The sequence below is a fragment of the Polypterus senegalus genome, chromosome 17 (assembly GCF_016835505.1).
Source record: "Polypterus senegalus isolate Bchr_013 chromosome 17, ASM1683550v1, whole genome shotgun sequence".
Classification (NCBI taxonomy): domain Eukaryota; kingdom Metazoa; phylum Chordata; class Cladistia; order Polypteriformes; family Polypteridae; genus Polypterus; species Polypterus senegalus.
Genome location: NC_053170.1, coordinates 18724275 through 18747106, shown reverse-complemented (window position 1 = coordinate 18747106; position 22832 = coordinate 18724275). Strand labels below are relative to the sequence as shown.

Below are 22832 nucleotides of genomic sequence, written 5' to 3'. Positions count from 1 at the left end.
CAGGCCGTTCACCCAAATTTAGTCACCACAGAAGACTGGCACTTGTAAAGAGGGGCTACTGTGATGCCAAGTGTTCTCCTAACTTAGTTGCAGAAGTCAATGACTGAGTTTGGAGAGAATGTTCACGGCTCATCTATTGCACACAAGGGCCCATTATGGAAGAGCAGCAAGGAAGTAGTTTCGGGTCGAAATGAATATGTCCTTGCTCATAAAGAATTTGCAAAAGTCACTTGGAAGATACTATAAAGTTGTGGGAGAAAGTGGTTTGATGATACTAAAGTGTAACGTTTTTTTGCCTTAAAACACAAAGTGGTAAGAGTGATATAAATCTAACACTGCACATCAGCCAGGTAACATCATGCCCACTGTCGAATGTGGTGGTGACAGCCTGATGTAATGGGGATCTTTTTCAATAGCAGTGACTAACACTATGGTGAGGTTTGATGGGAAGATGTTGCACAATCCAATGAATCATGGAGGAAAACCTGCTCCCCTCTGTCATATAAGATTAGAATGAGTAAGAGATTTTGACCTAAAACATGACGCCTGAAAAACAGTGGAGTAGCTTAAAATGAAGAAAATCAATGTCCATGAGTGACCCAGATAGCGTCCTGGCCTTAAACTCATCAAACATCTGTGACAAGACCTAAAAATTGCTGTCCTCCAAAGTTCCTCAACTAACTTGCCAGAACTTGACTAATTTTGTGAGCAGGAATGCCCAAATCTCCTTCCATCATACTGTGTAAAATTAATGGAGATTATTTGCTGTAATATCTTCTAAAGGCAATTTAGCCAAGTACTAAACGGAGGGGAAGAAGATGTAAGGATTCTTAATGTATTCATTTTTTAATTTAATTTCTTAATGTTTTATAAATGCGGTGGGTTGGCACCCTGCCCGGGATTGGTTTCTGCCTTGCGCCCTGTGTTGGCTGTGATTGGCTCCAGCAGACCCCTGTGACCCTGTGTTCAGATTCAACGGGTTGGAAAATGGATGGATGGATGTTTTATAATTTTACTTTTTTTTTTGATCAGAAAATGAGTGTGAAATCAGTGTGAAAAAGGGATTGAATTACAAATTAAAATTCTCTGTCAAATCACTCAAAAGATCAGGTTGTGAGAATTACGTATGTGTAAAAGAGTTTGGGGGCTGAATACCCTTTTGAAGGCACTCTAAATATGTGAGGTATTTTGGGACCGAGCTTCATCTACACACTCTTGGTGAACCATCAGAACTCTCCTTGGTTTTATATGCCGCAGGAAACCATTCCACACCTGTATGACACCATGCCTGACACAGCTGCTTGCATCAAACATTATGGCCACCTTACTAAACACCAGATGATCCCACCCAAACCTCCCATTACTGTTTTGAACCAACTAGTCATTTCTTGCTCTCAGGTTTTAAAGCTACCTTGTTATATGTTTCCATTTCTACACATTTCTTCACCGTGTTTTGTGAAAAATCGATGATTACTTCTGATGGGCATCTATTTTCTTGTCAAAATGGATATATAGTGTATAGGTGTCCTTATATAAATGTACCTGTATGCATTATTCTACAGCATGTTTCAGAATGTAACACACTTCCCAAGCAGAGCTCCACACAGCTGGATGAAAGCATGCACAATGGCGTTTCAGCATCACAAAGGAGAGCTGCACCTCTTTCAAATGCATTTATTAAAAGTGACACTTTAAGGTAAATACTTTGTGCACACAGGAAGAGCTTGTGATGGAATGGGTTCCCCTTTATTTGACAATATCTAAATGTCAAAGTAAGTTATGTTTCACTTTATGTTTCCCTGGTTACGCAAGGGTTGTATTCTTCTGAAAGCCTTTATGCCATCTTTTGAGTATCAAGATGTTCTGTGTTTTTGTTTAAATAAAATCCAAATTGCACCCAATTAGTAAACCAGGACTCCAGGATTGATTGCTTCTTTGTTACCTCGTACTGCTGCTCCATTTAATAAGCCATTGTTAACTGGGACGAGGGGGTCAGTTTTCTTATACATTGCTCAGTGTTCCAAAGAATGACATTTGTATGTTTCTTGACTTGCGCAATTGATTGTACAGCTTGTTTCTTTCTCTTCTGTTTTTGGTTGTCTTTTCCTACTCTGACTAGTGTTTGCTCCTGCCTTGTGTTGGTTGGGATTGGCTCCAGCAGACCCCCGTGACCCTGTGGTTGAATAACGGATGGATGGATGGATGGATGGACTGTCTTCATAGTTTTGCTGCTTATCCTGTACATCTTGACAAGATCCTTAATATAAAAATAGTAGTTCTTGTTGTAATATTCATGGAATCTTAATGCCTATGATTTTGTATAATGGGAAACAAATCAGAAGAGGAAGAGCATATGTACATTCATGTTAAATAGTAAGTACACCCCATGATTTTTTTTTTCTTTTCTAATATATGCGGACAAATCAAGATTTGATCTTCATTTAAATTGTACCTATAGGTAAAGGTGATGTAATATAGACATCATTTATATTTTGTAATTCATTGTAGAAATTAAATGAACATACATCCAAATTTAACATGTAGAAAAAGTAAGTACACTTCATGGACAGTGGAAGGAAACTTGAGGACATCAAGGAAGTGTTGGGGTGACATCAGGGTCATCCTATTTAGTCCTAACTCAATAAATATTCTTAAAGAAAGCAGGTGCTCAATACCACCAAATATAGACAAATTAACACAAACAAGCAGTAGTCTTTGTGACTCTCAATAGTTAGTAGCTCGATAGAGCAGGCGTTATTTGGGAGTTTCATTCTGGTCGCAGTTTGAGATGACTCTTTCTGGGCATCTGGTGTTTTATAGTGCTGAGACCAGAAGAGGTGGAGTCATTTGTGCTCAATGGGCATCTTCTCACCTCTGTGGTTGAGAAAAGCGATGGCAGTGTTAACAACAGCATCCCCTCCTGCTCCAGGGTAGTATCAGTTACCTCAGATAAACCTGGAAGGTGATTCACTGATGTGATTGTGTAATAATTGGGAATGTTTTGAAACTATTCAAATTCCAGTATGTTATTACTTTGTTTAGAAGGTCTGTGATGTTTTTCTCAGTAAGGTACTGTACACATATTAAGGTGCTCTTAACTAACTTTACTCTGTCCTGTATTGTGGCATCAAAAACAATGTTTTAACCAGAAATAAACTGTTCAATGACATTATGTCAGTGGGTAAAAGATGCACAGATTGGACTTCAGGGTCATTATGACAAACTTCACAAGCACCTAGAGAAGCACGCACCACAGTTGCAATACAGTGCTTCAGTAGAGAGGAGCTTAATTTTGCCAGCACTTTATATCTTAATGTGACATTGGGCCAGCCTGGAATGAACCCTGGATTGGACACCAGTCTGTTACACACACACACACACACACACACAGGGCCAATTTGGAGGTAAATGTATGGGTTTTGGAAAAAAAATGGAAGAAAATCTCAGAGAAACACAGGAAGTAAGTGCAATTAAGACAGTGGTTAGGCTGGGAATCAAACCAATGAGGTAGTGGTACTAACCTCTATGGCACCATTCCATTCTATACTCATAAATTACACATTTTTCTGAAATATCCAAAAATAGTTTTTAAGGATATTTAAATAAAACTGGTTTCCTCCAATAAATCAGCAAATTGGCCCATTAGGGGTGTCTTTGTTCATTCATTCATTCATTCATTCATTTTCCATTGCTTTTCTGAGACTGGGTTATGAGGCAACAGTCTTAGCAGTGAGGCCCGCACTTGCTTTCCCCAGCCACTTTTGCCAACTCATACTGTGGACCCCAAAGGCTATCTGGGTCTTCCCCAAGGTCTCCTCCCAGTTGGTCAGAGGCAAGCGCCTGGCAAACATTTGTCTCAGATGCCCCAACGATCTCAGTTGGCCTTTCACGATGCTGCTTTACTCTGGGCCTCTACCAGATGTCTGGGCTTCTCACCCTATGTTTAAGGGAGAGTTCAGCAACACTGAACACCCATTTTCAGACATTTGTACTCATGATGTCATCCTTTCTGTGATTGGTCAAAGCTCATGATCACAGGTGAGGGTGGAGATGTTGATTCTTCTGGTATATCAAGAGCTTTGCCTTCTTGCTCAACTTTTTCATCACCATTACGGATTGTTGTAGCAACATCAGGGCTGCTGTCACTGCCCCAATCTGTTGATATCATCATCCCTTTTCCCTGCACTTGTAAACAAGACCCCAGGATACTTAAACTCCTCCACCTAAGGTAGTAACTCATGACCCACTTGGAGAGGACAATCCACTTTTTCCTCGTAAAGGACCATGGCTTTTCTCCTCATCCCTCCAGTTTCACACTTGGTTGCAAAGCGTCCCAATATGCTAGAGTTCTGAGACTGTTGAAGCCAACAGGACCACGTTTTAAATTCCAAGGGCCCCGAACTGGACACCCTCTGCTTCCTGGCTTCACCTTGATATCCTGTGCATGAAAATAAAAAACAGGAATAAGAGACAGCACAGCCCTGGCGGAGTCCCACATCCACTGTGAACGGTGCTGATATTTTTCTGAGTATACGGACCGGATAGCCCTTATTAGAGACCCCAGGACAACTTCGAGAGGCACCTATAGCCTTCATGCCACTTCTAAAATGGAGGCTTTGAATAAGATCCATTCGGACTCTATGTCCTCCCCTCCCCTGGGACACAAGAAGAGCTCTTTTAGAGGTGAGAGTTGAAAGTCTTTAGGATAGGGGCAATGTTCCTTCTAAGCTGAGCGTGTGAGCGATCGCTCACACGAATTCAGAGCATCGCTCATACTTCCCGCACGATCGGTCATTCCGACGGCTTCGCTCGTACTTATTGCGAAAATTGGTGCTCATAAATTTTTGGCTTAAACAAAATGTCGCTCATAAACAATGTTTTTTGCTCACTATATGCTACTCCTTAGAGGGAACATTGGACAGGGGTCTCCCCTAGATGTTACCAGTCCACCCTCATCACTTGCTTAGGCTTTCCAGATCTGTCCAGGTGTCCCCCCATCATTAGACCCAGCTCACCACCTGGTCAGCACTTCCCCTCTTCAGATCATACGGCTGTAAATATGATGGTACAGTTATAGAATCAGTCATAGATCTTTGGCCTGTGATGCTGCCTTTGTACAGTTGAAGGTCACAGAGTGTAGGACTCTGACTGCCATTTGTGCTTATGTGCCAGATGGCAGTTCAGAGTACTGGGCATTCTTGGAGTGCCTGAAGGGGATCCTGGAAAGGGTACAAGCTGGGGACTCCATAGTTCTGTTAGGCATCTTCAACACTCACATGGGTAACGATGGAGTGTGTGTGGGAGGAACAGCCTGCCTGATGTAAACCAGAGCAGCGTTTTGTTACTGGGCTTCAGTGCTAGGTGTGGTTTGTCCATCACAAACACCACATCTTTGTGCCTTTTGGAATCTTGGTGCTCGTTTCTGTTTTACATCTGTTTCTACTTTACATGACACTCTAATGGAAAAGATAGAATTTGACAGATGAAGAAGGGATATTTTTATTAATGTAAATCCTGTTTCATGAGCTAACTATCTATCTATCTAAACTATCTAATTGCAGTTCGATAACTAATTCACTTAGTAGTAGTATTGTCGCACATACAGTTGACAGTGAAATTTTTGCTTGCGTATCTGACCAATAAGCAACATAACGGCACTCTCCAAAACGATCATAAACAAGAATTGTTTATTATTTGCAAAAACAGAAGAGAAAGAAACACAAAGTAATTTTGCTCAATGCTTAAGAGACATAATGTTGGCAATCATAAGAAGTGTTGTGATCAGCTGGTAGGATGATGGCTTCTATAGTAGGGGCCTACTCAAGTCTATTGTTGTTGTAGTAGCAGTATTGTCTCATTTAAAGAGTACAGTGAAGGTCTCACTTGCATGTCTTAAGACCATGCAATATGGTGCCCTGATAAACAAAGTATTAAATAACTTCATGTTATTTAACAGAAACCACAAACCGCTTCACTAGACGTTTCCCTTGTCTCTGTTTCCATTCATCCAGTTTTGCTTCACCTTTTTATGTGATTCGCTTTGTTTAAACTTTGCAATACTCATCAGTGGTAAGCCAAAGGGGAAATGTGAGCCGACCATACCTGTCAATGTGTTCAAGATCTACAGCGCCAACACTTCCTCGGGTTTACGTTTGAAACAAGACTATCTTGTTTAAACACTTCACACGTTTTTTTTTTTAATTTTTAGTTTGCTTTAACAATGCAGCCGGAAGATGCATGTTAGGCTACAGCAGTAAGATGAGCTGATGACATGACATGTTCTCAGGAGACAAAGAAAGATGGGGATTAGGACAAGTGAGTTCTTCAAGGATGCTTACATTATTTAAACTTTGCAAACATTTTACAGCAACGATGATTAACTTTCTGAGGTCTTCTACTACTGTGTATCAGTTCTTACATTCAAAAAATGTAAATCTACCTCTGTTGGAAATGCTTCTTATAACCTGTGAAAAACATGGCTGTATCTGTTGCATGATAACCAAATCCCATGCAGAGTAATTTGCATTTGTGCATGATCTCCAAAACCCATTTATCACTCTTAATTAATTTTTGTTTGCTGATGGAAAGCTGACTAATGCATTTAAGTAACAAAAGGCATGTTTCTCCATAATTAGGCTCACTCCTTGTTAGTGGTTATATTCTGACCCCCGTCACGTTTTTTAATGCTGGAACTTTAGTGCTGTGAATCTTCTTAGTGGTCTCCACTGAAGAACAGCACAAATGTGTAAAATATATTTGGAGAAATGTAACGGAGTAGAATATTTTATGTAGTCAAGTACATTTACACATAAAAGGAATTTGCTTTGGTGGTTTCTTACATTGACACATTAAATACATACAAACATAAGCAATGTAAGAAAATTTTAAATAGTGTAATTGAAGCACAACTTCAATAAATGTGCACAAGGGAGCATAACTGAACAAATGCTAGGAAATCATGAATAAGGAGTACATTGGGTAAGTTAATTTATGTTTTCTATTAAATAAAATGAAGTTATGTATTTTATGAATTTGATTATGAACAAAAAAGTAAGCACTGGTATGGGACATAATGCTTAATGAATTAGAAATAATGAGAAAAACAGGCATTGAGCAATTTGCTGCATTTGATATGTCATTATGGCAACAAATAGAAAAACTTGGCTAAATAAAAGATTGAAAGGAGACAAAATTTACTGGAGAAACAAAGACTGCTCACAGATATACTAAATGGGTCAGACATGTTTTACAAGGATACTTTATCTTTATGAAAACATTGAACTTCACTGCAGTGAAAGAAGACAAAAATGAGCCAAACTGTGACAATAATTCATGGATGATGTAGAAGAGTGGGCAAAACAGAGAAACCAGAAGATACTGGAGAAGAAGAAACAAAGAAGTTAAAGGAAAATAAAGTGTTGTGCGTGTCATTGGACAGAAGGCAGAAACCAAGCCTTGCATTGTTGGGCAGACTTGTGCTAATAAGATCAAATCAGACAGTGTAGTCTACCTAACTTGCTTGTGATTTGTTTCTGGCCTAAAGCTTAAGTATCCCAAGGAAATACTTTAAAGCCCAGGGAGAACGTGCTAAAAGTAGAGAAATATGGATAATTACTATCCGGCATTTTTTTTTTTTTACATATTGTTATGTTTCAGAAAATACAAAGTGTAATTATTCAAGCAGAAACAAATGTTATTTCCAGCAATACTATTGACTTTAAAAAATAAAGTATAGGTAATTTGGAAACACTATAGCTATAATTTAAATCCATATAACATCCATCCATCCATTATCCAACCTGCTATATCCTAACTACAGGGTCATGGGGGTCTGCTGGAGCCAATCCCAGCCAACACAGGGCACAAGGCAGGAAACAAACCCCAGGCAGGTCGCCAACACACCGCAGGGCACACACACCAAGCACACACCAGGGACAGTTTAGAATCGCCAATGCACCTAACCTGCATGTCTTTGGACTGTGGGAGGAAACTGGAGCACCTGGAGGAAACCCACGCAGACACGGGGAGGACATGTAAACATGCAAGCGAACCCGGGTCTCCTAACTGCGAGGCAGCAGCGCTTCCCACTGCACCACCGTGCCGCCCTATAACATCCATATAAACATATAACAGAAACTGTAGGGAACAACATCTGGAAAAATCATGAGGGCCTGGAAAGTAGTCAGAAAATAGAGAATATGTATTAAAACCAAACGTGGCAGATACAGACATAAGGATGATTCTGTGAACATGCTGGCATCTGCTGCTTTTGACACTGGAACATTTCATTTTGGGTGAGGGATTTTCATCTGTGCAGGTTTTTATCATAAATCATCATCTAGTCAGAGGCCGGTTCCTGCTTTTGGATGAAATCCATTCATAGACTGCTTGTCCGATATTCGTGATCGGGATGATGCAGAGTGAAAATCCATAACATTATGTACTAATGTGCATTATGATTTTTAGTATTTTAGAAACACTTTAGGGAGGAGGCTAGTGTTTAGCAACCATGCAGAAAATGTACAATCCAGCTGTGCAAATAAAATGACTTAAAGCTCCATTATTTTGGAAGAGAAGAAACCAGTAAACAGCACTTCAGTTAAAGAGACTGCTCAGTTAAAAATGGTGATCAGCCTGTAATTTAGAGTAGCAGTACTAGTATGTCACAGGTTCAGAGTACAGGAAAATTCCTACTTGCATGTCCAACAATATGTAACACGTCACCACTCTCCGACTCCATGATGAACAGTACCTTTAAGATGAATGTACATCCTAGTACTGCTCCAAACAAAAACTCTTCTGACAAGTGTATTGTTGCTCTAAGGGCCATGGAGTATTGTAGAGTGGTATCACAACAGAGTTGATGACTGATGAGGCAAGATCACCAGCACTGAGAAATCAGTTGTCACTATGGACTCTGAGCAAGAACCATGGACCACGAATATGGGCCGCCACTAAATGTTGATTCTAATGCTGGTTTACAAGTTCAACATTTTCCATTACCTTATAAAACCCTTAACGGTATGGTCTCATATATTGCCAAACCTCTTAATCAGAATGTTTGCTTTGAAGGTGTCCCCTTATTATCAGTTGCTGTGGTGCCATAAACACAGATAGAGACCAGCACAGTTTTAGAGCTGGCATGTTTAAAAATATTGTTCAAGGACACTCTGTTTCAAGAATATTTTAACTAGGAAACAGGATGATTGAATATGTTCTATATTGATAAGAGAGATGCTCAGTTTCATTTTTTACACCCTTGTGCAGTACCGGTTATACTGGATGATGTTCTAATTTCAGGACACACCAGTTGTTCATTCACAGTGACAGGCCCATCATCAGACCTTCTTCATATTTTACCCAGTTCATTGATATTTGCCTGCACCATTGTACACTGAAGTGATCAGGGAAGGACTTAAACACACAGAGGCTGACTATTGATGTCATTCTTTCCTCAGTTTCCCAGTATCCATCTATCCATTTTCTAATTCATTTCTCCACTTCAGTGTCAAACTGCTAGTCAATGATGGGGCATAGCTGCATCCCCTCTCATGTTAGACATAGCTAAATATTGTAATACATTTTTGTTTTATTTTTAATGTTTAGTATTTTACAAATATTCAAAGTCTACAAATGCATGCCCTGGATATATACCTGTAGTCCATATTATTACATAGTGGTGTACTGTATTTTTTATCTTAATTTTTATGTATCTCAGTATTTGTAAATTGGTGGCCTTATGGTTACCATTGCTGCTGCTTCACAATTTCTAAGATCTCAAGTGAAATCCTGGCTCACTCTTTTTCTTTGTGCACGTTGCACACTCTCCCCTTGTCCACGTAGTTTGTTTTTTTCAGGGTATTCCAGCTTTCTTCCTGGTGTGAGGTAGTTGTTTCTTTTGGTACTATTGAGGTAAACTCTGGCCCCCATAGCCCTACTTTAATCTTAGCAGGTGTACAACGTGGATGGGTATGTTGTTTCTCTATATAATTACACGCTACCACAAAATGGGTGGATGGATCAATGGATAACAAAATTCAGCAGTATAAACAACTCCCTTTGGACTGAGAGACGAATAACTCCAACTACTGTAAATAATGTTCATTAAAGCAAAAGTGAGCCCCTATGCTGCCATTCTACTACTCATACAATTGCTGATATTCAGGAAATTGCAGGAGAAAACCCTGTCTGCCAACTTGGCCATTTAAACTTGAGTGCCCACAAACTGACAAACAATGCTAATAGCTGTGTTGTGACTGGTGAGTATTCCTTTAGTCAGGTGGAAAAACATGCATATGAAGCACAAGTACATGCAAAGGACCTACGTGTGCACCCCTAATTCTAACAAACGCCAACAATGACCCACGGGACAAGATGTTGTATGACCCCTTCAAAGAAAGTGTCATCTGCTATATCACCCACCTCAGCTCTGTTGGAAAGGTGAATGCTCCCATTAGCACCAACACATGAATTTCATAGAACTCCCTGAATTTGAAATAGGCTTGGTACTCATCCAGGTCATTATTGACTATTTATTCTTCCTCAGGTGTGGAGGTGTTCTTGCTCACCCCTTCCACACTTTGTTTAAAGTGGCTTCTCGCCCTTTAAATGGCCGGTATATCCCTGATAGCGCAGTAACATCTGTCTTCTATAAACACACCACCCCCATACCCTGGCCCTGAAAAAATGTCCAGCCTGGCAGCCACAAGGACTTTACGAATGAGTCTTGGGTGGGGGAGGAGGGATATCATCTGATAAGAGACATATTTGCAAATAGACTACGACACCCGACCATGCAGCTAGCAGACAGTTCACCTGCTTAAGCATCACATTGTCTGTTTGTGTGTTTATTTGGCTTACCCACCAGGGAAAATCCTTGGAACATCACACCTCATTTACAGGGACGTGCAGAGGGCAGACAGTGCTTACAAATTTCAAATTCCCCTGCATATCACATTTGTAAGTGTGCATACAGAACAGATTTACAAGATGTTTTACTGATAGAAAATACTGTATTTAAAACTATCCACTGTGGCTCCAAGATTGCAGCCAAATGGTAAACAGCATCAATTACACCACACCCACCACTCAGTGTAGACTCCTCCCAGTCATGAACGATTACAAATAAATGAAATTAACAACAGCGTCAGGACAGCTGTGCAAATCACAGACAGATTTGATCTTATTTTATTTTGGCAGAGAAACTTAGCTGAAATACAATCAGAAGTTTTAGGCTATTGGCAACATCAGCAAATTCTAGTTTTGCAAGGCTAGCAGAGTGAATTACTTCAAGATGAGACCATCTTTCTGCAGTCGGGGGAGGCAAAAGTTGGCACCTGTTCCACGTTTCTAATTTTCACCTGACTTTCTTATTAGACTGTTTGGGATATTTCAGCATGTGGATGGATGACAGGCACTACAGCAGAAACGTCTGTGGTAATCATTTTTGTTTTTTTTAAGTTAGCCATCATGACAAATGTGGAATTCTGGTTTGATTTGTAAAGCTCGTCATGATGGTAAATAAAGCAGATGGTGCTAAATCAAATAAGGATTTCATTATTGATCCTGGACCACTGGATTCATGCTGAAATGTGTGATCAAGGTTTGAGAGATAATGGCAATGAATAAAGCATATTTCAGTATGAACATTAAAGGCTGCAATGAATGCATAATTACTGGGACAGTGGCGTCAAAAAGACTTCCAGTTAGTGGCAGTGCTAGTGTAAGAACGTTTGTATTTATGTGGATGGTAACACCTAAGATATTTTTGCACACATCTTTTCTATGCATAATAATAATAATTTGGGTGCTAAATCTGGTTTATAAATCAGATGTAAGACCCCATGAACATTGTTTAGTGTGCTTTTTAGTTCTGATGGCACTTTTTTTTTTTTTGCTTTTTTTAAACAATTATGGTGGCATTGATGTTTGTTTACTAAGCTGCCACTTTCACCTTAAGCAACAGTGAATTCACAAGAGGTTTGGTCAGGGTCACAGAACAAGTTGTTAAAGATTATTGAGCAGAAACTTAATTAATAATGTAGGTGTTTCCATAGTCCTCACAGGTGGTGCAGTGGTAGTGCCGCTGCTTTGCAGTAAGGAGACTGTAGAAGATTGTGGGTTTGCCTTCCGGTTCTTCCCTGTGTGGATAGCGCTTTGAGTACTGAGAAAAGTGCCATGTAAATATAATGAATTATTATTATTATAGTTCAGCAGTAGCAAATGTATTGTTGTTCTTGGTGTCTCACTCACAGTGGAGTAGATTGAAGGGGCAAGCTTGTGGTTTACAGCCCAGTCAGTGCTTTTACCAATAGGCCACATTGTCTGAAACGAGGTTCAGCTGTAATAGTGAGTAACGGGTTTTTTTAACCTCACTTTCTTTTTACCTTCTTTGTCCATCCATGTGTGTTTTCTCCATGTTTCTCACACAGTCCAATGACGTGCTGTCAAGTGGATGGATTACTCTATAGTGATGCGTGTGACCTTGTGTCCTGTCTGGAGGCTGCCTTGGGACACAGTGTGGTAAGTGAACTGGATAAGTTAGTATAACAATAGCTGAAGACATGACTGATAAAAGTCATTTATTTCGATTTGTTATCTCTCAGCAATAGCTGTTTTTATACAAACCGGATTCCAAAAAAGTTGGGACACTATACAAATCGTGAATAAAAACTGAATGCAATGATGTGGAGGTGCCAACTTCTAATATTTTATTCAGAATAGAACATAAATCACGGAACAAAAGTTTAAACTGAGAAAATGTATCATTTTAAGGGAAAAATATGTTGATTCAGAATTTCATGGTTTCAGCAAATCCCAAAAAAGTTGGGGCAAGGCCATTTTCACCACTGTGTGGCATCTCCCCTTCATCTTACAACACTCAACAGACGTTTGGGGACCGAGGAGACCAGTTTCTCAAGTTTAGAAATAGGAATGCTCTCCCATTCTTGTCTAATACAGGCCTCTAACTGTTCATTCGTCTTGGGTCTTTGTCGCACCTTCCTCTTTATGATGCGCCAAATGTTCTCTATAGGTGAAAGATCTGGACTGCAGACTGGCCATTTCAGTACCCGGATCCTTCTCCTACGCAGCCATGATGTTGTGATTGATGCAGAATGTGGTCTGGCATTATCTTGTTGAAAAATGCAGGGTCTTCCCTGAAAGAGATGACGTCTGGATGGGAGCATATGTTGTTCTAGAACCTGAATATATTTTTCTGCATTGATGGTGCCTTTCCAGACATGCAAGCTGCCCATGCCACACACACTCATGCAACCCCATACCATCAGAGATGCAGGCTTCTGAACTGAGCGTTGATAACAACTTGGGTTGTCCTTGTCCTCTTTGTTCCGGATGACATGGCGTCCCAGATTTCCAAAAAGAACTTTGAATTGTGACTCTTCTGACCACAGAACAGTCTTCCATTTTGCCACACTCCATTTTAAATGATCCCTGGCCCAGTGACAACACCTGAGCTTGTGGATCTTGCTTAGAAATGGCTTCTTCTTTGCACTGTAGAGTTTCAGCTGGCAACGGCGGATGGCATGGTGGATTGTGTTCACTGACAATGGTTTCTGGAAGTATTCCTGAGCCCATTCTGTGATTTCCTTTACAGTAGCATTCCTGTTTGTGGTGCAGTGTCGTTTAAGGGCCTGGAGATCACGGGCATCCAGTATGGTTTTACGGCCTTGACCCTTATGCACAGAGATTGTTCCAGATTCTCTGAATCTTCGGATGATGTTATGCACAGTTGATGATGATAGATGCAAAGTCTTTGCAATTTTTCGCTGGGTAACACCTTTCTGATATTGCTCCACTATCTTTCTGCGCAACATTGTGGGAATTGGTGATCCTCTACCCATCTTGGCTTCTGAGAGACACTGCCACTCTGAGAAGCTCTTTTTATACCCAATCATGTTGCCAATTGACCTAATTAGTGTTTATTGGTCTTCCAGCTCTTCATTATGCTCAAATTTACTTTTTCCAGCCTCTTATTGCTACTTGTCCCAACTTTTTTGGGATTTGTTGACACCGTGAAATTTTGAATCAACATATTTTTCCTTTAAAATGATACATTTACTTGGATTAAACGTTTGATCTGTCATCTACGTTCTATTACAAATAAAATATTGACATTTGCCATCTCCACATCATTGCATTCAGTTTTTATTCACATTTTGTTTAGTGTCCCAACTTTTTTGGAATCCGGTTTGTACTTTTTGCCATTTAAAGTTACTAGTAATGCATGGCTTGTATAACGTTGGAGCCAGTCTCAGTCTTTATTTATATTTAATGTAAAATTAAGGGAATTACCAGCCGTTGAATAGAATGTTGTTCTTATGGCTTCTTTCCTCTTGTTATTTTCAGCAGACGCTGTTTTGAACAAACCTGGTCTCCTCAGAGCTTCTATCTGCAGGCAAAACTCTGCAGCCTCTTTGGATGGTTTCCTTTTATTTTGGTAAAGAACTGGTCTGTGGTGGAACTTTATGCATCTAACATCTTCTTCTTCTTCTTTCGACTGCTCCTGTTAGGGGTCGCCACAGCGGATCATCTTCTTCCATATCTTCCTGTCCTCATCATCTTGCTCTGTCACCCCCATCACCTGCATGTCCTCTCTCACCACATCCATAAACCTTCTCTTAGGCCTTCCTCTTCTCCTCTTCCCTGGCAGCTCTATCCTTAGCAGCCTTCTCCCAATATACCCAGCATCTCTCCTCTGCACATGTCCAAACCAACACAATCTCGCCTTCTGACTTTGTCTCCCAACTGTCCAACTTGAACTGACCCTCTAATGTACTCATTTCTAATCCTATCAATCCTCATCACGTCAGTCCTAAAAATTCACATTGATCTATAACCTGGAATGTTTGTCAGTGAAAAAGATGTCAATTTTTAAAAAAAAAAGTCTTCAGTAAGAACTTTTCATCATTATTAAAACGGGTGAAGAATGAAATTCAGATGGTAAGTGGTCCAGTTTTACTGAACCCACTCTTGTTGAGCTGGGGCTATACTGCAGCAAGTACATGTCAGAAAGCACTTCTAGCTCACACTGCAGCCATTTAGAAATGCTAATCAACCTTAAGAGTAAGCTGAAGATCCCTAGTGCATTCCAGTGTGGTCTGAAGGTATCTCTACTTGGAGCTTTGCTGATATTCAGGAGTGCAGCAGCAGTTCTGTGTACAGGGTGGTCCAGATCTAATTAAGCAGATCCAGATCGTCTGGATGACTTTGATTTATGCGGGGGCAATTCCAGTTCGGCGTGGAGACGATTCTTCACGTCGGCAGTTTGCACACTTCTCGATGGTCCAGGATTTTTCGTGTGATTTTCTATGTAATAAACTTAATAAGTTATAGCATAATGAAAACTGCATAATTAGATTTGGACCACCTTATACATACAGTATACACGAACAAGTGCAAACTGGGTTAAGAAATACCACAGGCATACTGACATGGGTCTTCTATTAAATAAAATAAAATTAGTTATTTTAATATATTCATGTTTATCCAGTAGTTGTGAAATCTGAAATGGCAGACATCCTGTTTATTGTCGAAGGCTGTATTTACCAGACCATATTGCCTGACAGATTATTGTGTATTTCCTTGTGTGGGCTTAGACCACCAGCCTCCCTATAACTGATTACGGCAGAGACAAGCTGACGAAATTGTTATGACTGTGACAAGGTAGAAGAACAAAGGTAGGAAAATATTTCCAGAAAGAAGGCAAGAGAAAACATAAAACTGCCTTAGAGGATCGGATATTCAGCAATGTGGCAAGTTGCATGCCATGGCTGGAGGTTCAGAGTTTTTGTGTGGGACAAATGATAAGAGAGACAAGCAGGGCCTCCATTACAAGGCTCTTGGGGTTAAAACCAACACCACCACCTCCCCCCAAATGCAGTGCATGGGTGCAGTTATGCTGAATTCCATTTACATTGTATGTCAGGGCTGGGAATGATGCCACACACGAGCTAACCACGCGCTAGTAAAACATTTTGAAAATGAATACGGACGCATCCAGGAAAAACTTGTGTTTTCTCCATTGGAATAAATCGTAGTTGATAACACCACATTGCGCAGTATTTTGTGTATCCAAACACTGTAGCAACATGTCCACAGATAGAAGTTGGACAGTAATGTGTGTACAACTGATTTAATGAGATGCAAATAGACCGAAGTGCTAATAAAAGTAAATACTACAGCTCTCACTAATGTTTGCGGTGTATGTTGCCATTTAGGATTGACGTCATGACCTGATGTCGGACAAACTGAGACTGACGAACCAGCCCCTGAATTTCCAAGTTGGTTAGTTGACTTAGAGAGGGCTTACCAGTTGAAAATTCTAACTAGAAACTCACACATTTCTGACCCCCACTTCAAGTGGAAGACAACATAAGGTAGAAATGACCCCCACTTTGGCCTAGACTCCATTGGATACGTTTTACTGGCAGCTTAATACTAGTGTGCTAAGTTTCCACTCAGCATCTTTTACCGTTTTTCTATTCTTTGTCTTCTTTTTCAAATTTAAGTCAATTTCTTGGCCTGCAGTCTGTGAAATGCTTGAAACTCTCAGGAAGCTAATTACTTTTGGTGATAATTGCAGTTAATGAGAGTCCAGCCCTCGGACAAGCGGTTTTGCAAATTGCTCACAGCAGGACCTTTGTGTCCGTTTGTCTCTGGGGATGGGATGAGCGAATCTTCTCTCTCCCTCTTTTTTTTTTTTTTTTGTTTTGCTCTTCTGAGCCCAGGGTTGTGGCAGACGTTGTATGCATTGTCTGCGTTATTGTGTGAGGCTGTTTGTTTATCAGCGGACCCCATTTAGATAAGTCTTGAATAGTCCTGTGCTAGCCTGTTGTGTGCTCAGTTGACCACACACTGCTCCTCATCCTTTCCAGGAGGTGACAAGGGCTATTAAGCTAATCCTTTAACTACTAATCGTCTCCTCCCTCCCATGGGCTTGAGCAAACACTGCCATTGAGTAGGGGTCTACATAAAGCTGGGTTCGCTTTACTGGCACCTAGTAGCTCGGAGCTCAGAGGATCTGCCTCACTTGACACAGCTGAAGAACAAAAAAGAAGAAAACGTCACAATGTGCAGCATTTTGCAAAGCCTGCGACTGGGACTTGTTGCTTTCTTGTTTTACTTTTTTCTACCGTTTGCAAGGGGTCACATTTGGGCCTGGCTGTTGTCTATCCCATACAACCCACCTGGAGAGGGACCACTAGCTCGTGAAGTGCACCCACCTTTGAACATACGGGATTCTCTGGTGAGTCTGTCTGCACTTTTATCACAAAGTTTTTGTTTGCTATCTGCACAGGTCTTACCGTTCCGTTAGTAAAATGTAGCAAATTTGGTAGTTGATGCTCAGAGGTTTGCTAAAGGATTATCTTCTAGTAGCCAAACATCCCAACAAAACTGACACATTAAAGAGTGAACTGTGTTAGGAAAAGTCTTGAAAATTGGGTGAAGCCACATGGGGAGTTGGGGAGGGTGGGTTATTAGGGTCTTTAAGGTCAACAAGAGAAATGATGGTAATAACCTGAAAAAAATTATGGATGATAGTTCACAGCTTTCCTCTTTCTTCCCAGTCATCCTGATTACATATATTTTATTATTGTTGTTATTGTTGTTGCCTAATGGGTTTATTCAAGGCGCCTCACTACATTTGAGATACAATTGGTTACATTTCTTTTGTTTTTCTGTTGGGGCACAGGCAGGAGAAGTGAGTTGCTTGTACTCAAACAATGTCAGTAGCAGGATTCTACTGCAGCTATATAGATCGTGCAAATTTATTTATTTATTTTCAGACACTATGTTAAACTGATGCTATCTATTGAAGATTTCATGTTTTCATTAATGTATAGATCTGGTTTTCTGTTACAGGGGTCACTATATCCTGGAATCTATTCAGTATCAGTAGCAAGGCAGGAACCAGATACAGTATGGATGCTAGATGCTGGCCTGTCACAGGTCCCACTCACGCCTCTCAGCCGCACTTACTCTGTCACCAGAGTAATGCATGTCTTTAGACTGTAGGAGAATGTTAGCGTCTGCATAGGCCCAATCCCATGGAGCTTTGAGGAGGCAACACTGCCATCAAGCTCTTTGTCCCTCCATGCATATACTTACTGTGCGTGTGTTTTTATAGTTTCCACAAAGACAAGAGGCGGAGTGGGGGCTCTGAGGCCAGGGATCTGCACTGGCAATCAGAAGGCTGCCGGTTCGAATCCCGTAAATGCCAAAAGGGACTCTGCTCTGGTGGGCCCTTGAGCAAGACCCTTAACCTGCAATTGCTGAGTGCTTTGAGCAGTGAGAAAAGTGTTATATAAATGCAAAGAGTTATTATTATTAAAGACATATAATTACAGTAAGTAGTTCTAGGGAAGCCTTCACAGCACCGTGTGTTTGAAGGTGTGAAGGTTTTAAAGTGGGGTGAAGGTTAGAGAGTTTCACTTCAGCAATGCTTCATTGAGCAGAGGACTGACTTCATGCTATTTTTACTTTGAATGTGTGTGTGTGTGTGTGTGGATCTGAAAGTGGTCTTCTCTTTGCAAATGGATTTAGGACACAGGTATCTTGCAAATCCTGTCTCATTACCTTCCATTTTACGGAATAATTTCTGGAGTTAGTTTGAACTTTATCACCACCCCACTAGCAACACCTTTATGCAACGGCAAATGAAAACTGGACAGGTGTTTATGTTTGTTTAACTGGTGTCCCATCCAGTTTTGGTTCCTGTCTTGCACTGAATGCTGCCTGGATTTGCTCCAGCTCTTCATGACCTAACAGCAGATAAAGAACATTTTAAAAAATGTATGCCTGTCAGTGTAAATGAACACATACTATAAAATGAGGACATGAGAAAAATAATTGAACAGCTGTGATGCTTGTTTTAATGCAACTCTTCCTAAGACATTGTCTTATATATCACCATCTATGTCTGTAGTACTAGGGTGTTGTACCGTGTTAGCCTTTATGGATGTAGTGAGAAGTCAAGCAAAATGACCCCTTTTATGGGCTAATAAAAAGATTACAATATGCAAGCTTTCGAGGCAAGATGTAAACTTAAGAAGGGGCCTGAGTTGCCTCGAAAGCTTGCATATTGTAATCTTTTTATTAGCCCATAAAAGGGGTCATTTTGCTTGACTTCTCACTATCACCTTCTATAAATTTAAGTACACTATAGATTAGGTACCTGCGGTGAGCTGGTGCCCGGCCCGAGGTTTGTTTCCTGCCTTGCGCCCTGTGTTGGCTGGGATTGGCTCCACCAGACCCCCGTGGCCCTGTTGTTAGGATATAGTGGGTTGGATAATGGATGGATGGATGGATTAGGTACACTGGTTACATGAGGGGGACTGGTGAGGTTTCACATAAGCTATAAACTGTTAAAAAAGTGTTCTGCATTGGGCAGCGGGGGGTCTCTAGCTGCAACATATTCTTAATCAATCAGGAACTGCACATTGCTTCATCAATTAGCTGGATGATTCAGTCACTCATAAAGCTTATTTCACCCTAAACCTTTTTTTTTTTTTTTTGTCACTGTTTTTACTTTTATACCCATGACCCATGAATCTTTAAACATTAAATCCGAATGTCAGAGGCAGACATTCAGTAACAATATAAGGGTTATGGAAGGGCCAAGTGCCTGGCAGTAGAGAGAGCGCTTGTTTTGGCTTACATGTTCTGGTTTCATTAGTAGTGTATTACTGCAGATGAAGTCTTAGAAAACTGGATTATTAAATGTACGCTATAATATGACCACTGTTAAACTTATTTATGTCTCGGGACTTGGGAGAAGAGCAGTGTGGGGCGTGTTTGTGTGAGCGGTCTGACTTGTTAGGATGGCACAAGTCACATCTCCAGGCCCAGGATGTGCAGACCACCCTCACTGCCTCTCCAATGACTTTTGCGGTATTTGCACAGTCTGTTCTACTGGTGTACTGTGAAAGATGCTCACTGTTTGCGTTAAACTCAGGCTGTTAGAATAGTGCTAAACACAGATCTGTGTGCTGAAGTTCTCCATTTCTTACAGTAATTCTGTATGAATGTACAGGCGGGGGCCACAACTCTAACCGGCTCACGTCTGTTGCCCTCTGAGTTTTGAAGGTGAACTTATGGCGTTGTTTTTTATGTGTTTCCAGCAAGAAGGAAATTAGGAACATTATAAAAGCACAATGCCTAAATAATCTATGTCATGTACTGTAATGGTCTGAAAATGATCAGACCTTGTTAAATAAAAATATGAACCTGAAGAGGACATTTTTAATTCAAACACTGTGGCCAGCGGAGGCTCTTAAACAGGTATGATGTAGCAGCCTCCCGATGTATACCACAAAGCTGACCCGGGCCTGTCTTTTTGGCTTTTCCAGGTTTCATGTGATCATGATCGCAGCTGTGGGAAAGGTTTCTCCTGTGACCGGCATTTTCTTGTCTGTGTGCCACTGAAGCAGGCTGGTCAGTACTGTCGCCGGGATGCCCAGTGTCTCAAAGGATTGACTTGCATGTTTGGAAAATGTCATCATAGCATTCCTGAAGGCCAGGAAGGTAAGAGCTCTCTCAACTTAATTGTGCTAACTTATTTTAATACCTTCATGTCTTCGTCTACAGTAGTCAGGTAAATAATTTATATATAATGTTGGTCAGGGGTCTCCAACTCCAGTCCTGGAAAGCTACTGTGGCTGCAAGTTTTCATTCTCTTTTCTTAATTAGTGACCAGTTTTTGCTGCTAATAATAATAATAATTCTTTGCACTTATATAGCGCTTTTCTCACTACTCAAAGCGCTCAGCAATTGCAGGTCAAGGGCCCAACAGAGCAGAGTCCCTTTTGGCATTTACAGGATTCGAACCAGCAACCTTGCAATTCCCAGTGCAGATCCCTAGCCTCATTAACTATTTCCCTTTCTTTTAATTCCCGGAATTGATTCTTTTTTCCTTAAACGGCACCTAAATATAAATTTGATGTGAAGTGAGCCAACAGATGACCAGCTAAGTTAAGGCCTCAAACTCCAACCAACTTCACTTCATTCAATTCTCGTTGCTAATTAAACTCGTTATTTAATGACATGGCGCTCATTCTGCCATGGCAGACATTTCCAAAGCTGTTGATTTTCTTTTTCTAAGAGTGTGTGGACCCGAGCAGATCAACATTACTGAGGCCTTCACCTTTCTTGGTTTCAGTTATTGTGTGATGGACGCAGGTTGTTGTTTATGTGTTGGTTCATTTTGTGTCTTTAATATTGTTTGGTTGCTAATTAAAGAAAAAAGAAATAATTAAGGGGCGAAGTCTTAAGTTGTGCATCAATTAAAATTAAGGCAAAGAGTTAATTAGCAGCAAAATCTGCTCACTGATCAAGAAAAGGGTTAGAATGAAAACCTGCAGCCACAGTAGCTCTCTAGGACTGGACTTGGAGACCCCCGGTGTAGATGATTTAGGGTCCCCTATAAAAGTCCTTCTGGTGGTAGCCCTAGAGTTTTAATTTGCAAATAAGGAAGCCACATTGCTAAACTGATGCCTTCTCCTGCTTTATGCTGCTAGCTTTGAAGACTCCATGTTGTGTTTTACAGCAATTGTGGTTTTCATTTGTAACTTGACACAGTGTCAAGTCACATGTGTTGGGATGAGTCCATGGCACTTTGCCTAATAATTTTGTAGTTGAAGCCTGGGAGAGACCCTTACAGGGGTCGACAGTATTTCATAACACAATTCCTGGCAGTACACTTTAAGCCTGAGAGCATTGCCCAGTAACTCTAAATTCCCATTCACAAAGCCCAGCATACAAACACTACATTTTCTTAGTCAGCCTCCCACCTTCCACATTACTTCCATGGCCACTGTCCCAATGCCGCAGCTAAAATCTGTAAGGCGCCAGCTTCCCTGCCGCTGCCCAATGCATTATTCTCCACGCTGATGTTAGATTTTTGCTTTCTGGATTTTTTGGAAGCCGGATTTGAGCCTGCTGTCAGGAAAGTTGGATGTCTGGGGAGTACGTCTTGATCTTTCAAAAACACTTTGTTTTGTTTCCCTGCGCAGGTGCACGATGCAAGCTGGATAAGGACTGTGGAGGCTCAATGTGCTGTGCACGCCACCACGGAGAGATGATATGTAAACGTCGCTTGATGCTTGGTGAAAGCTGCTTCGTCCCGGACGGTGGGCTGGCTTTCAGCATTAACCAGATATGTCCCTGTGAAGAGGGTCTGCTGTGCCGCAAAGCAACAGACGTACCCCAGAGAGAGTAAGTTCAATCAACTTGGAGATCATAACCAAATAATGGCCAACACATCTGCTGTAATGTGCTTTAAGGTAAAATGGTACTTGTAATATGCTAGACTCCATGTGTAATTCATTGTCTTTTTTCTTTTACAGAAAAGAATTTGTATATCGCCCAGAGGTGGAGAACTGGCAATGCCAAGCCCCTGCTGTCTGACACAGTCATCAAACTCTATTTATTTTGTAAATATTTTGTACATACTGTATTTGTAACTAATGTAAAATAAAGAGACCTATAGTTATTAAATGTGTAAGTTACGGTTACTGTATGTTGTACAGGAGGAGGTAGAGGGGTTTGCAGGAAACCTTTTGAAATGTTATGTAAAAACACCAGCTCGCCTTGGCCTAAGTACTTTGTAGTGTCCTTAGAGAAAGTGCCCGCCATCAAAGGAGCTTTAAAAGAACAATAAAAATTGACTGGCTGAAGTATATTATTTGCCATTGGAACAGGGAAGCCAAGTACAGAAGTGGAAGTCTGTATACTATAAGAGTGACGCTGCAGGTTCCACTCAGGATTATTCACCTTTCATGGGCAGTGTTTTTCTTAGGTGGATTGTTACTTCT

General features: G+C 40.7%; 1 protein-coding gene across 4 annotated transcripts; it reads left to right on the top strand.

Annotated features, from left to right (window-relative positions):
• Positions 1-2067: 2067 nt before the first annotated feature.
• Positions 2068-22515, top strand: LOC120517814 (dickkopf-related protein 3-like). 4 transcript variants are annotated; one of them, XM_039740307.1, is made up of 6 exons: positions 2068-2373; positions 12432-12522; positions 14368-14458; positions 20370-20544; positions 22032-22233; positions 22365-22515. In XM_039740307.1, exons 2-6 carry the CDS (start codon positions 12455-12457, stop codon positions 22423-22425), a joined length of 597 nt encoding a protein of 198 aa, XP_039596241.1. In that variant the 5' UTR covers positions 2068-2373; positions 12432-12454; the 3' UTR covers positions 22426-22515. The 4 variants fall into 4 exon arrangements, with proteins under 4 accessions (XP_039596241.1, XP_039596242.1, XP_039596240.1 ...); XM_039740308.1 differs by lacking the exon at positions 2068-2373 and adding an exon at positions 9494-11436; XM_039740306.1 differs by lacking the exon at positions 2068-2373 and having other exon boundaries at positions 12179-12522.
• Positions 22516-22832: the final 317 nt, after the last annotated feature.

What these genes read in the sequence shown, in the direction of transcription:
- LOC120517814 (XM_039740305.1), top strand. Translation starts at nt 17,090, where the DNA reads ATGTGCAGCATTTTGCAAAGCCTGCGACTGGGACTTGTTGCTTTCTTG. An exon ending in CATTCCTGAAGGCCAGGAAG is followed by an intron (nt 20,545 to 22,031) that starts GTAAGAGCTCTC and finishes TTCCCTGCGCAG; the next exon opens with GTGCACGATGCAAGCTGGAT. An exon ending in ACAGACGTACCCCAGAGAGA is followed by an intron (nt 22,234 to 22,364) that starts GTAAGTTCAATC and finishes TTTCTTTTACAG; the next exon opens with AAAAGAATTTGTATATCGCC.